Below are 15,436 nucleotides of genomic sequence, written 5' to 3'. Positions count from 1 at the left end.
GCAGGAATGCAGGAATATAAAGCAGAGGAGAGCACACAGATTCGTAATAAACATGGAACACGGAACACGAAACACTGAATACGGAATCATAACAGGAATACACCCCCACCAATTAATTTCCTACACTAGCGACCCGAACTGGCCCTAATCCTCTGCCGTAATTCGCATCTTCCAGACCTTCCTATCTAGGGTCATGTCCTCGGTGAGCTGTAACTGTTCCATGTCCCGCCTAATCACCTCACCCCAGTACTTCTTCGGTCTACCCCTTCCCCGTCTAAAACCATCAAGATATATGGTAGGATACATAAAATCTCCCGATCAGAAGTTTTGAATTTGAGCTTTGAAAATGACAAAAAAAACAATCTTGTAGAAACTAGTTTTCCATTAACAAATTTTACACGATGCAAATCTAGAATAATCATACAATTGAGTATTGAATACAAAAATCATTACAATACATAAATTAAAAGAGAGCAGAAATGTATGACATGTAGAAGAATGAAATGGCATTAAGAGAGGAGTCCCACCAGAGTTGGGCGGTGGGGGTAGTTTAACAGTATGTTTTATGTTCATATTTCTACTTCATCCATCTACTTGGTGGATTTATGCTAAATGGACAAGAGATAAAAATGAGATGAGTCATTCCTAATTAGTCATTATCAATAAACAACACATCTTATACTTTGACTAGTATGACATTTCAACTAGGAGACCTAGGTCCAAATTATTTTGAGAAGCTTAATCAACATAAATTATTTACATAAAATTAAAATAACCACATATAAATATTAGAACTCAATAGATAATGAGTACTTAATATATATTCTTACTGACTAGTTTAAAGAGAGATGCAACACATGTTAAGACAAGATTCTTGTAAATAAAAGGATAACACCTTTAAAAAATTTATTTTTGTGTAAGTCAAATGATATCACATAAATCAGGACGGATAGGTTACTTAATTTTTAGAATTTTAGATCAAAATATAGAGGTTGGGCTTTTTGACAGAAGTCATTGGTTGTTTTTTTCAGGAGACTCGTTTGGTGTTTGGTATAAAGGATAAATAGTTTTGAGAATATATATTGCAATCAAACGATACTCCTAATTCCACAATTTGTATTCCAATTTTCAAATATATATTCCAATCAATCAAGTAATTTAAGAAGATCATACAATATGATAAGTGAATTGTAGATTTTCTTACTCCCATGGATGAAAAGTAGATGGTTATGGTAAGTGAACCGTATATATATTAAATCAAATCTTTACACTACCAATCACTAACATATGTGGCTATGGTAAGTGCTACTAAATTGTAATACAAGTACTCATGAGACAATAATTTTATATGAAAAAGTAATATATTTTCATCATATATTCTAATCATAATTGATTCTAACTAATTTTGTAAAACAAATCATATAATTATAAAAGAAAATGCATATTTAACATAATTATTAGTATTAGTTAAGACGAGTGTCATCTTGAGAACTAACTATTTGAATTCTTATAACAAAAAACTATCATTTCATAACAAATAGCTATTTTGTTGATTCTTTAAATATTAAATATTATTTCATATTGTGGTAAAAACAATTAAGATTCATTTCTATTAGAGGAAAACTATTGTGATTTAATATTATTTCGTTTAATGTTATTTCATATTGTGGTAATATGGTAAAAATCAATCAACATTCATTTCTATTAGATGAAACCTATTATGATTGTTCAACTATTTCATATTAAGAATAGTAGTTAACTATTTCATATATATATATATATATATATATATATATATATTAATTCTTATAAATTGTAGGTTAAGAATTATAAATTGCTAATAAATTGCTAATAAAATTAGTAATTCTTATTAATTTCCCTTTATAGATAGACTTTTTTCAACATGTTAGGTTATTCTATAAAACATTTACTATATTATGTATAACATTACCATAAAAAAGTAATTTACATGACATAAAATCTCTTTTTTGCCATATTAATGAATTTAAAAAAAATATAAAAGCAAACGATTTATAGTAAATTTCAATCAATATCGATTATTTTCATTTTTAGCTAGAACTATTTTTGCTAATTCTACCTAAATAATTTATTACTAATTTATTGCTCAAAATGGTAAATTACTTACAGATTATAATCTCAATTAATTCTCTTCCATTTGGGAACTTTTTTTCACAAGTAAACAAACTTAGTCATTTAAATCACAGCCTTTTACGTGACCAAATTATTTGATCAATTTATTTATTTTTACTTTGTTTAGATTTTTAAGTAAATATTAATATGAAAAATTTATTTCATATTTTAATTATATGAAAGTTATTAATTGATTAGCAGTCAAGCAACATATATGGTAAAATAATATTGTAATTAAGAGTCATTTCTATATAAAAATTTCTATGTAAAATACTATATATATGTGAATTCTAACTCCACAATATCAATCTATGAGATTATCTGAAGAGGAAAGCATAGAAATAAGAACTCGCTCGACTAAGGTGGAGGTTTTATTCAACTCTTAGTATATTTCCGCAGAAGAAAGAAAAGATCATTGTTGTGTACACATACGGTTCGATAGAGAATTAGTTTTGAACTTTTCTTTGAATATTATTCGCTCACATACCCACTATCTTATTATATAATAATTTAATTATTGTAATATAGTTTCTTCTGTAATTTGTAAAAAAAAAAGTTGATACTAATTGCTTGAGGATATGTCTTTTGTTTTTTAATTTATTTCTGAGTAGTTGATGATTTCTAAATTATGAACCCAACTGATTTTATTTTCTTATTTAGTCTTGCTATTTTTTTTTTATCTTTCAATTAATAGTTGTATTCTCTTTCATGCATTTTTCATTACTTCGATTTTGTTTACATTTTTGAAATTTCTATTATTGGTATGATTATTCATTAAACTTAACTGATACTACTTTATTTTTCTATATAGCTTTTGAAAGAAATTAAGATACAAAAACCTAACATAATTGCCAATTATTGAGTGACGTTTTGAGAAAAGATGAATTTTCCTATTTGATTTCAAATGAGGTTGTGAATACGTGTGTATGTGTGTGTATATATATATATATATATATATATATATTGGTGAAATATTTATATACACATCTATATACATGATAAAGTTGTATAGTCTAGCCTAAATTTAAGTCAAGTGGCATCTTGAGAACTATCCTCTTGAATTCTTACAACAAAAAAACTATCATTTTATAACAAAAAGCTATTTTATTGATTATTTAAATATTTAATATTATTTCTTATTTCATATTTTGGTAAAATATAACTAATATTTATTTCTATTGTGTGGAAGCTATTATGATTTCATACTATTTCATTTAATATCATTTCATATTGTGGGTAAAAAATAATTAAATTTTATTTTTGGCGGATGAAAGCCATTATGATTGTTCAATTATTTCTTATTAAGATTAGTAGTTAATTATGTCATATTATTCTATGTTTTTATTTATTATTTATTTATTTAATATTATCTCACATTTCATATTGTGGTAAAAATAAATAATTGTTCAATTATTTCATATTAAGATTAGTAGTTAATTAATTTATGTTTTGTTGATTATTTATTTATTTATTTCATAGCCTTCGTATGTTTAAAAAAAGTATGTAATAGTAGCTGTGCAATTACTTGACATACATGAAAAGACATATTGAGTAACTCAATATGACATGGTAATCAACTACAATCAAGAGACATAATTGGAAAAGAAATATTTTAATTGAGATGAGAAACTTTTAGTATTAATGGAAGATAAATTTTATCTCTTTTTTATATTTAGTATTTTATGATCCTATTTTGATTTGAATGTGAATGTTATAAATGGTATAACTAGAACGATAATATTTTTTCTTTATACTTGATCTCCTTTCAATATTCGTATATAGGTAAATATTTTTAACAAATTCAAATTAATTTTATCTACTTTTTTTTTCTTTTGAAGTAATTTATTATGAATTATTTGTTATGAACTATTTAAGAAACTATAATTGATTGGAGATTTTAACTTACATTTCATTTATTTATGTTAGCTTATCTATTGGTCAATAAAATATTTTTTATAGTTTACTATTTGATAAATTTATAAATCTAAATTATTTTTTAATCTATCTTTATTTAATGATTACTTTTATTTAAATATTATCCCCATATGCAGAAACTAATACTAGTTATCAATAGACAACACACTTTATACTTTGACTAGTACAAGATAGTTTTATGACATTTGAACTAGGAGACCTAGGTCCAAATAATTTTGAGAAGCTTAATCAACATAAATTATTTACATAAAATAAAAACAACCACATATAAATATTAGAACTCATTAGATAATGAGTACTTAATATATATTCTTATTAACTAGTTTAAAGAGATGAAAAACATGTTAAGACAAGATTCTTGTAAATAAAAGGATAACACCTTTAAAAAATTTATTTTTGCGTAAGTCAAATGATATCACATAAATTAAGACGGATAGGTTACTCAATTTTTAGAATTTTAGATCAAAATATAGAGGTTGGGCTTTTTGACAAAAATTTCAGAAGACTCGTTTGGTGTTTTGTATAAAGGATAAATAGTTTCGAGATAAAATGAAAAACTATTTTATTTTATGTTTGATTTGAGGTATTAATTAGTACCCGGATCGTTTATCCCTCCATTTACACTATAGTACATGGTGGAATAACGATTAATTATTTTGGGATTATTTTTTTCCAACCAAACGACCCGTCAGTGTAATAGAAGATGAGATTGTACATGTGTGGGGTGTTGCACGTTACTCAGTCAGAGGTTCGCCGGCGGCCAAAGTGGACGGCTGTTCCCAGTAGGACCACCTTTCTTTGTCATTGCAGAATTTGTTAGTTCCCAGTTACACCTACCATTATGAACTTCATGATCATGTCTGTCTGTCTTCTTTTGGAAATTAAATGTGCATATATCGGAGATAAAATTAAATAAACAGTATTCAAATCGTCAGCTTTTATGGAGTGGATAAAAAGATATGATACAAACACTTGAAAAACATGTAATGAAAGAAAATTGCTAAATCTCTACGGAGTGTAGTAACATAACTATGCAAATTAGAAAGTAAAACTAGAGGTTCTCGACTAATAATCACCCATTGATCTACATATTTGACTATCAATAAATGTTGTAGCTGTTAAAATCTGGCGGACCAATAAACACTACAAATAAGTGACACTAACTGGCCATGAATCCCATCCCTGTGCTAAAAATCATACAATTTCGATAATGAAAAGAACTCTAATGAATTAATTTAATCTTTTGAAGAGCTACAAAAAGATTACCTCCCAGCAGTACGTCTCTGTGCTTACAGAGGAAAAGAGAGGCCATTAGAGGCTTAGAGCTGACTTTGAGATCAAGCCCACAAAATGCTACTAATACTGGCATCACCTATCAATATCACACACTCAAAATCACTGAAAAATTAGGCAGAAAAGCTTCTCATTCGCGTTCAAAGGATAATGTACCCTCCTATGATGGAAACCTTGATCCTATCTAAGAACATAAACATGAACAATCGCTTGAGACACTGATCTCTTAATTGAATTAAGATTTCCACCTTTCATGAGGAAAAGGAAAATGCACAAGGAAGCCGTAAAGTAGCAAAGCTAAAGTAAAAAACTTTATGTTGGTTAAAGCCAGAAGAGGACTCATTCACATTAGGTCGTGGATCAGTTCATCGACAAGAGATGAAAGGATCCCCTGCTCAATGTCAACACCCTCTTCGAAGGCTTCAAAGCTAAAATCGGTCCACTTCCCATGTTGTGTGCTCATATCTTTGTCAACAACCTCATCCACCATCAACTCTTCCATGCTTGTCCAGCCAGCAATCTCTCTATACACTTCTTCTGCCAACCATTCCTTCCTTTGCACCAACACTGTCCACTTCGCCCAAGCTTCAAAACTTCCACCAGAACTTTGTTTACATCTGAATTCCAGACATTCAACCACCGAATCAAACAAAACTCTTCTCCTAATCTTCAACTGCTCTTCTGCATTTTTATTAGTTCGAGTCTTCTGATTCTCCAGCTGGTCAAAGAGATCGAGAGCAATAATACTCTGAGCCTCACCCAGCACAAAATCTTCCGACACCAAGTCTGAACTTCTAATTATATCTCTAATATATCTAAACTCCCAGAAAGGTAATTCATCAAAATTTGTGGAAATCAATGTAGTAGTTGAATATTTTCCACCTGCGTCAGCAAGAGAAAAGGAAGAGGCTGAATCCAATAACTCTGCATCACCTTCCACCAAATGGGTCCTCATGCAGGTTTTCCAATTCATCATTTCCTGAGATCCATCAGAAAGATGATACTTGCTCCCTGAATCATAAGTTTCATCAGTCAGGATTTAATTGATATTTTTTTCAGGAGGGGAATGGAAATATGCTGATAATGGACAACATTCAGTTCTTGCCCCAATGAAATGACTCGACAACATCTTTAGAGTCCAAAAACAATTACTTTACTGATCTTGCAAAAAAGAATATAACTCATTTTAATGAATAACAGAATAAGTTTTGAGGTTAAAGTGCGCCCTTTGCACTCTTATGATTTTCAATTAAACCTTATGAAATGCCTTCTATTCTTCAAATATCTACAAGATAAACTACCTTATTCATATAATTAATTTGTTGGAGAAAATGCTATGTAACCAAATTAGAGAATCATGACTAATGTATATTTACAGAATCACTGATCAAAAAAATATTTACAAAATTAAGTCATTTTGATCTGGATAACTCCACTCTTACAATGATGTAGTCAACATGCGTGTAGAAATTTAACAAAACAGTGCACACCTAACAGAACTCATAAGGTCTACATACAGAGGAAGGGAACAAGGTAGAGCCAGAAGAATCAGAAAATGCGTACTACTCAAGGAAATTGCTAAATAAAATGCTAATTCTTGAGTAAGGAAACTTTTCCACAACTAAACCAGCCTCTTTCAAGTACAGAAGAAAGCTGTACTTTTACGTTAGGAAATATCCAAACAAAAGTTAAGAGTGAGAGCTTGAACCCATAAATACTACATAACCCAAGGTAATTCCAAACTTCCAACATCTAAGACCTTTAGTTTTTTCATGATTTGAATGTATTCAGTTTCCACTTTCGCATTCATCTATCTTGGTTTTAATCTTTCGACTCTAAAACTGCAGGGATCAGAATAGGAGCTTCAAATCACAGAGTAGAGAAAATAGTTGAATATAGCTAGTGGTGCAAATCATGTATTCAGCCAGCCCCAGATTCTTTTCCATTTAACTAGGCAATGTTCATTAAAGAAATAGGACAAGTGATCCCACCTGAAGAGCAGTAAGATAAATTTTTATCTACGGAAAAAGAGAACTTTTTGCAACATTTGCCCGATCATGTGATTATCAAACACAAGATGGAATGAGAAAAAAAATATAAAATTATCTTATCCCACATTATCACTCTAATAAATGTTACTTTATCCCTACTGTTGTTTCCCAAAATGTTTTTCCTCTTTCCCATTTTTATCCATCTATCAAGCTTGGGGCATTTAACTTAAGTCGCAAAGTTTCTAATTTTTAGATTAAAATATAATTCTAACCCATAAAGAAAAAGATTAAAATATAACTCGGAATGCCTTAATATAGAAAGTCAAACCAACATACAGAATTAAAAATTTTGCCTTAAAAAATATGGATTATGGTCTTGACGTATTATAGTTTAGAAGTTAAAGCAAAGTGCCCATTCTGTGCACATACACTTTTATATGATAAATCCTTTCTTAAATTCAGCAAAATTATCAAATGGGCTTCCTTGCTCTTTTGATCATTAATTTGGGCTCTTTTTTTTCACTTTCATGCACATATATTGAGGGAAATATATTGGACACAAGAGTGAGAAGTACCACCAAAAGTTTTGAGGGACAAATGATAAATGCTTTCAGCTAGGCCCATAATATACATGACTACAACAATCCAATCCTTCAACAAATGAATCATCACAATCTTAATAGGAGGGAAAACTAAAGATCAGATTATTACCATCAGTAGTTAGACTTCTGTAGCTATCCAAGGAGTTGCAGCTGCCTCCTGATGTAGAAGGTTCCAAACTTGAAGCCAGACTAGAACATGGTAAACTAAATTCTCTTTCACACGTAAAGCTGCAGGCAGTTTTAGAATTTTCTACCTTTATTTGACCCTGAAATTGATGCATATAAGATTAGCCTGATTTATATGTAATCTCCTAAATGATACATGCCTTTGAAATCTTCTATTTCTTTTCATTGAGGAACATCATACACTGACAAAGATGTGGTGTGCCATAGCAGTACTTTCAATGCAAAAAATCTGTCAAGGTTCAAAACCAATTAATAGCTCCAACCACATGTCAAAGAGTTCCTTATGCATATGATCATCATCTACATTCAGATTTCTCATTGCTTTACCTGTTCCTCTTTTTTATCCGGGATTTGTTTGGGGGTGGGTTGGTGTGTTAGTCATAAAAATGGCACTTTGAAGGTAAGGGGATTTCATAAATACCTGCCGTATCTGAGTTGCAGTAAGCCGGAGGTCATCAACAGAAGAGTGACCATAGTCACCTGCTTTTTCATGAAGCAAATCAACTTGAAGTCTCTTCCCATGTGATATGGACACACTATCTTCAAAAGTACTGGCAGATATAGAGGCCGTCCCTTTTTTGATGAGATCTTCAGAAGATGGTCCAACTTTAGAAGTTAATTCTTTAAGCTTTTGTTCTAAGAGCATACCTAAATCATCACCACCAACTGCATTCGGACCTAAAGAAGATATCGTTGATGTTCTTGAATCAGACTGATCATCATCAGAACCTGGAAAGACAGACAGAGAATTTTTCCTTTCCAAAACATGTCTTGATGAAGTGGAGCTCGGCATTGGTTTTTTGATGGGTGAGGTAAAAGTAAATGACACTACATCACTCCCATTTTTCCTGTCAGCTGTATCCCAAGTGGAGCATCCTTCAACAGTTAAATTACATTTTATAGACCTCTCGTCCTTACTCTTTATTATATTGTCCACACCACATCCATCAGAGCCAACATCTCCATTGACTAGCTGTTTCTTTCCATTGAAGGACCTCAGTCCGGAATCCCTAGACGATGAAAGGTCCTTTCCAACATCAGTTCCTACAACACTTGCAGTTCCTGTAGCAGTTGTGGTATTTACAACAATTCTACTTACAGTCTTGGTTGACCTAGACATGTTACCAGTAGACGATATTTTTTTCTCTTTGTGGTAGGGAGCTGAAGTTTTCGAACTCTCTCCATCTTTATTAGATGCAGCGTTCTGCTTCTGGTTGTTCTGCCTGAGCACATCAGTTGGCTGGTTCAGTGAATTTTTCCTCTCCGCAGTTTTTACATTTGGCCGCCTCCTACCAGACTTGGACTCATTCTGTTCTTTCTGGTTCAATGGGTTCTTACTAGCAGTAGATGCCCTCCCCTCTCTTTTCTGAATATTGGTCTTTGCCTGAACTGCTAGTGAAACTGACTTCTCCTTCCCCTTACTTTGGGATACATCTCTTCTTGATACCTCAGAAGCCCTGAATTGACGTGTACTATCTGATTGAATCTGACCTCTTTCGGAGGGTTGTCTTCTGACGTTTTTTACAGAATTTTGTTCCGTTGGCCTATGTGATGCTTCATAAATCCTAGACTGCCTCTGAGCAGCCTCCATTTTATCTCGTAAGTCCCGTATTCTTAAAGGGACAGAGGAAGACCCAGAAGATTGCACCTTCTCTCTGGTTGCAGGTCGAGGACTTTGCTCATATATTTTGGCAGCTGCCTCTATTATGTAAGCTGCATTCTTAGGAGGGATGAACCCAGGACTCTTGATAGGAGATAACAATCTGTGTTGCATAACTGGAATAGGCTTAGCTGATTTTGGAGGCAATACCTCACTTTGAAACCTCTCAATGGGACAGCTCTGCACCTTCTGCAGCCTTATTTCAACAGGGTTTCTCTTAAATCCATCCAGTTTATTTCGCATATTACCATCGACTATCATATGATGTTCATTCGGAAAATCAGCTATAAAACTAAGATATGGAGAATCTCTGAACGAGTGACAATCAGATGAGTTAAAGTAGGGATCAGACTCTTTTGAAGTTGGCAACGAATCCAATCCCATGAGACGTGCAACAACCCCAGGTGCTTTTTGACTATAACCTTCATCCTCGGCTACAGATGAAGCACTACAGAAATCATAGTTCTGCTTGGAGTTGGAACCAGGACCATAGCCATGAGCCTTCAATAACATGTACAGAAGATTTATCACAAAGACAAACCAAAAGATATATCTTGCATTATTTGACAGGAGAAAGCAGCGCAATGTAAAAAGAAGTTACCTGCTGAAGTCTTAAATTGGCTGATCCATTGGCACTTTCTTTCCCATGTTTAGAGTTTTCTACAGCTACAATACAGGAATATGGGATAGCAAAATATTCATCAATAAGCATCAATCACAAGAAAAGTGGCCTTCAACTGCCAACAGGAAAGGAGAAAAGGAGTTACCAGGTAGTTCAGACTTGTTAGAGAAAAGTTTCTTCCGGGATTTGCTATTCCAATCAAATAGCTGAAGAAAACCTCCCTTCGAACTTCGCTTTTCAACCTCCATTTCCTCACTTAAGTAGCCAAGTACTCCATGTAGATGTATCAGCAAACAAAATCAGACAAAACACATCTGCTCTCAAGAATGGAAAATTTTTAAGCATCAGGACCCAGATATGCTACAAAGAACGAAGAAACAAGTAATCAGACGAAACAAAGACTTCGCACAACTTCCATTTAAGAGTGTGTTTAGAATGGAGAACAAATTGTATACGGTGAAAAAAGGGTACACTTATAGTATCGTTGTACTTTGGGAGTACTAAAAGTTGACATCCGTGTCTAAATGTTGATAACTGTTGTAGTTAAACGATATGAGATGTTGTTTGGTTTATGGTTTAGTTAGACATGAACTATGTCAGATGCTTGTTTACGCGATAAATAATAATGTTGGAATCGATATCCAATGCTTTAGTCTAGTGTCAATAGTGCAACACATAATGTGCGGGTTGGACGCGTGTTTACGGGCTGGAACCTTACCATAGGCAAAAGCCTGGTATTCAAGTGGAAAAGGATAGAAGAGCGAACCCTTATCAATCAAGATTCGAACTGTGCGCCACTGGCCCTTGATGATTTCTCAATTATCAAGAGATAATAAAGCAGGAATGACCATGCGATGAATAATAATACTGAACAATAAACAGGGATCGTTATGTAGGAACTGTCTACTTTTAAGGACATTTTTACCATCAAATACTCTTATCCATGTATTACTAATAACATGTACTATTATTTTTCCACATTAAATCCCATGTAAATTAACACACAAATTCTCGTATAATTTATACATGTATTGGTCAACACTATGCAAGTAATACCAAATTCTATACCACCATCAGAACAGTGTTGTCCCATCAAACCAAAAAAACCTCTAAGGGGACATTTAGTATGGGCAATAGGATAAACAAAGTTATCCCATGAAAGAGTTACCCCACCACATATATAATGTATCCCGTTATTATAGCATAAATGGTAGGATAAATAATTCTAAGACTAAATAATACCTCTAACCACAACATTTTATCCTGGGATTATTATCCCTTATGCCTCATACCATACAATCCAACAACAACAACATACTCAGTGTATTCCCACATAGTGGGGTCTGGGAAGGGTAGTGTGTATGCAGACCATACCACTACCTCAGATGAAGTAGAGAGGCTGTTTCCGATAGACCCCCAGCTCAGTACAGATATACCAAACAATCCCTAAGAGTTTATTAACTAATAGTGGTGGAAGTCATTTCCTCTTTTCTGGAGGAAAAAAAATTTCCACAACACAAGGAATCAAAATGCTGAATATGGATTATGATTTCACAGTACAAAAACCATTATCCTTCATACCAAACACACACACAGCATTTCAAAGAAACCAGCTAAAAGATGCAATTTTTTGCAAAAGCTAACCAGCATTAAATCATTTCAGCAAATGGAAGCTTCTAGAAGATCCCACAACATTAAGCCCAAATACGCAAAAAGCATTTTGTTAAACACACTCAAATCTCGAGCTGGACACAAACAAGATCAATTCAAATAAAATTAGAGCACAAACATTAACAAGGGCAATTTGTATCTTGAAAAAACTCACCAATGAACCTTACATTCTGTACACCATCAAAGAAGATTCAGAAAGTAAGATCTGAAGTGTGGTGGTCTAGGGTTTATTCAAATAATAAATAAAAAGAAACTGATGGAGGATGTAGGAGAAAGAGTGAAGGGGAAGCGGGGTAACAGTAACAAATGAGAGAGGAAAATGCAAAGTGCTACTGTGTGTGTTTGTGTGAGAGAGAGAGAGAGGGGAGTGGATTTGAAATTAAAGGGAATGGAGAGAGAGAGAGAGAGAGAGAGAGAGAGAGAGAGTGAAGAGTTTAAAGAAAACTGCGAATAAAATGTGACAGGGAAGAGACAAAGTCCCTCACCGTTACATGTACGGAATATTCAAAAATTACAATTTCTCTTTTTTGACGACTCCAATTCAATTATTTCACCTCTTTTTTAATCTCATAATTGGGGTGAAAATTATTTTATTTTTTTATTTTATTTTAAAGATCAAACTTCTTTTAGCTTTGAGCAACAATCAAGCTCCAATATAATAAATTTTTAATAAGAACATAAACATTATTTTTTAAGTGAAAAAAATTTGAAATAGTAATTAAGTATATTACTACATTTATAAGGTCTAAATTGAACAAAGCTTTTGCGTTGTTGATTAGATTAATTTATATACATATGGAGAAACAAACCTTCCATGCATATAGCTTTAAGAATCTTGTGAATAGAATTTGAGTCAGAGTAAATGAAAACAGATAATTTAACGTAGCATGCATCTTAACTTATCATATTTATATAAATACATATCCTTGCAATATAATTACAAAAATTTCAACTAATTATGGAAGCTAATTGTGTATCTCGACAGATCCAAAATTGAAAAAATATATCGGGAACTAGTTATATATCTTTATAAAGGAAAAATATATCTCCATTGGATGTATTGAGAGTTAATTATGTATCTCGACAAATCTGAAATTGAAATTTTCAGTAATTATGCAAAACGTCAAAATTTTCTGTAATTAAACTCTAAATTGTTCGGGATTCATGTTGTTTACCCTTAAATTTATCTATTAATAGGGTTAGCATATACAATATTTATACATTAATTATGCATATTACATATATATCATACTTAAATATATAAAATGTATACAATACTGACTATTTGGTAAACTAGGTCATTCAAAAGTATTGAACTAAAAATCGAATCAACTAATGCAATATAAAAAGAGTTGTCTTATTATTATTTTCTTCTCCTTTATACTCCATTTTCCTAGTGGGGTTATTTTAATTATCTTTCATTTTATTAGAGAGAGGGGAAAAGGGAGTATTTGTTAAATTGTTTTTATGGTTTGTTGGACTTGGAGCCAACAAGGTGAAACAAAAGATGAGCATTGGGAGTAACCTTTTTCTGTTTTTGAGAGGATACAATATCTAAAAGAAAATATGACTTCAATAACTCCAACGTATTTGCTTTCATTCAATTTGACTTTTCTAACCTAATTGCCATGTAGTACTATTTTCTAATATTAATATATTATTTAATAGAATATTGGTGGAGTTACTTTCAATTTTCAAATAGTATTCCTTGAGGTCCTTTATTAAATATTTTGTCATGTGAATTTGTTAAATGTTTGATGTTTCAGAAGAATAAGAACTTATTAGTAATTACTTTTGCAGGGAGAGGTACAAATCTATCTTGTATTATTTGAAATTATTTAATTTGATTTATTTATATTCTTATTGATAATAGATCATTTTGAATTTATATCCTATTAATGTAACAAAGCTTCAAATTTTTTGGACTTCGAGTCAACCTACCTCCCTCCTCAAAAAAAAAAAAAAAAAAAAGATGAAGAAGACTACTTTGATCTCAATTTTTTTCAACTATAGTTCTAAATTGTCATTATGTTATTGTTACATTTAAAAAAGTTTAATTTTGGATAGTGTAAGGACTAATTTAACTAAAAATTATATAAATACACAACTTATGTTTCAATATTACAAAAAATCTCAACTCCCTAAATATATTACAAAAATTTCAACATATACTCAGAATATTATGTATATGTGGGCTATGTTATGTATATTAATAGAGAGAGTAAAGTAATTAAAAAAGTAGAAAAGGGTGTAATTTCCTCCAAAAAGATTAATATTTATGTTATTTATACCACATTTAACCCATTTACCGAGCTCAATTTCTGATAATATGAGGGAAATTTTGACCCATATCCTATCTTTCTTCTTCTTCTTCCTTTTTTTCTCTCTCTAGAATTGGCACTTAATGTATCAATTAGTGGAGTTTTAATTAAGTGACATATTTGTGGAAAGCAAAATAGTAGTTGCGACAAATACTCGTCGTTTGGTTTGAAAATGGTTATCTTGAGATAATTAATTATTTCAAGATAAAATAAAAGAACACATTTTCCTTTATTTGGTTGGAGGAATTAATTCAACTCGGGATAATTTATCCCACCATTTTCCCCTTAATTCCGGGATAACTTATCCCAAGTTATCCTGGATAATTCCGAAATAACTAATCCCGGTATTAGTTATCCCGGGATAATCATTTTCAAACCAAACGACACCCAGATTTAAGACACAAATTGTTTCAAGTAATGTGTAAAAGCCTTAAATAGATAGTAATATTAAGGCAAAATGATCTTCTGGATCCTTGTACTATGTCGGTTTTGTAAGTTGGACACTTCTCCTTGCATGTTTGTCATCTGGATCCTTGAATCCATTGAAAAACAATATTTTGCACCCTTTGACCTTTGACCTTGCCTATGTGGCATTGAAATGATGACTAGGACAAAGAGAGTGTAGTCACTCGCCTGGGTGCGAGTGGGGGTCAATTTTTGATCAATTTTATATTAAAATAATTAAAAACATAAAAAAAAAAATATTATTTTCTTTAAAAAAAAGGGGTCATTTTCCCCCTACATCTTTTTAATTTTAAAATAATTTTTAAATTTTTTTAAAAATATATTTTTTCCCTCCCCAGCCCGTCCCTACCCCCACAGCCCACCAAGCCCCGTCCCACCCTACCCTCAGCCCACCAAGCCCCGTCCCACCCCACACCCCAACACCCGTCCAGCCCTCCTTCACCCCACCCCTGCCCGTCCCCACCCCACCCAGCCTCTTCCAGCCCCTCCCCACCCCACCCCACCCCCAGTCCCTTCCCCACATCACCGCAGCCTCATCT

The 15,436-nt window shown here is 32.2% G+C and overlaps 1 protein-coding gene across 1 annotated transcript; it reads right to left on the bottom strand.

Moving 5' to 3' along the window:
• Positions 1–5,297: 5,297 nt before the first annotated feature.
• On the bottom strand, positions 5,298–12,518 carry LOC107839675 (the record flags this gene model as incomplete). The annotated part of the gene is given in 6 exon segments (XM_016683264.2): positions 5,298–6,390; positions 8,082–8,238; positions 8,580–10,319; positions 10,420–10,484; positions 10,586–10,754; positions 12,266–12,518. Coding segments are annotated over 5 exon segments (2,733 nt in total). The 3' UTR covers positions 5,298–5,722.
• Between the last annotated feature and the right edge of the window lie 2,918 nt (positions 12,519–15,436).

This window comes from Capsicum annuum, chromosome 8 (genome assembly GCF_002878395.1).
Source record: "Capsicum annuum cultivar UCD-10X-F1 chromosome 8, UCD10Xv1.1, whole genome shotgun sequence".
Lineage (NCBI taxonomy): Eukaryota > Viridiplantae > Streptophyta > Magnoliopsida > Solanales > Solanaceae > Capsicum > Capsicum annuum.
The sequence above is the reverse complement of the archived record's forward strand: the minus strand, read 5'-3'. Positions and strand labels throughout refer to the sequence as shown.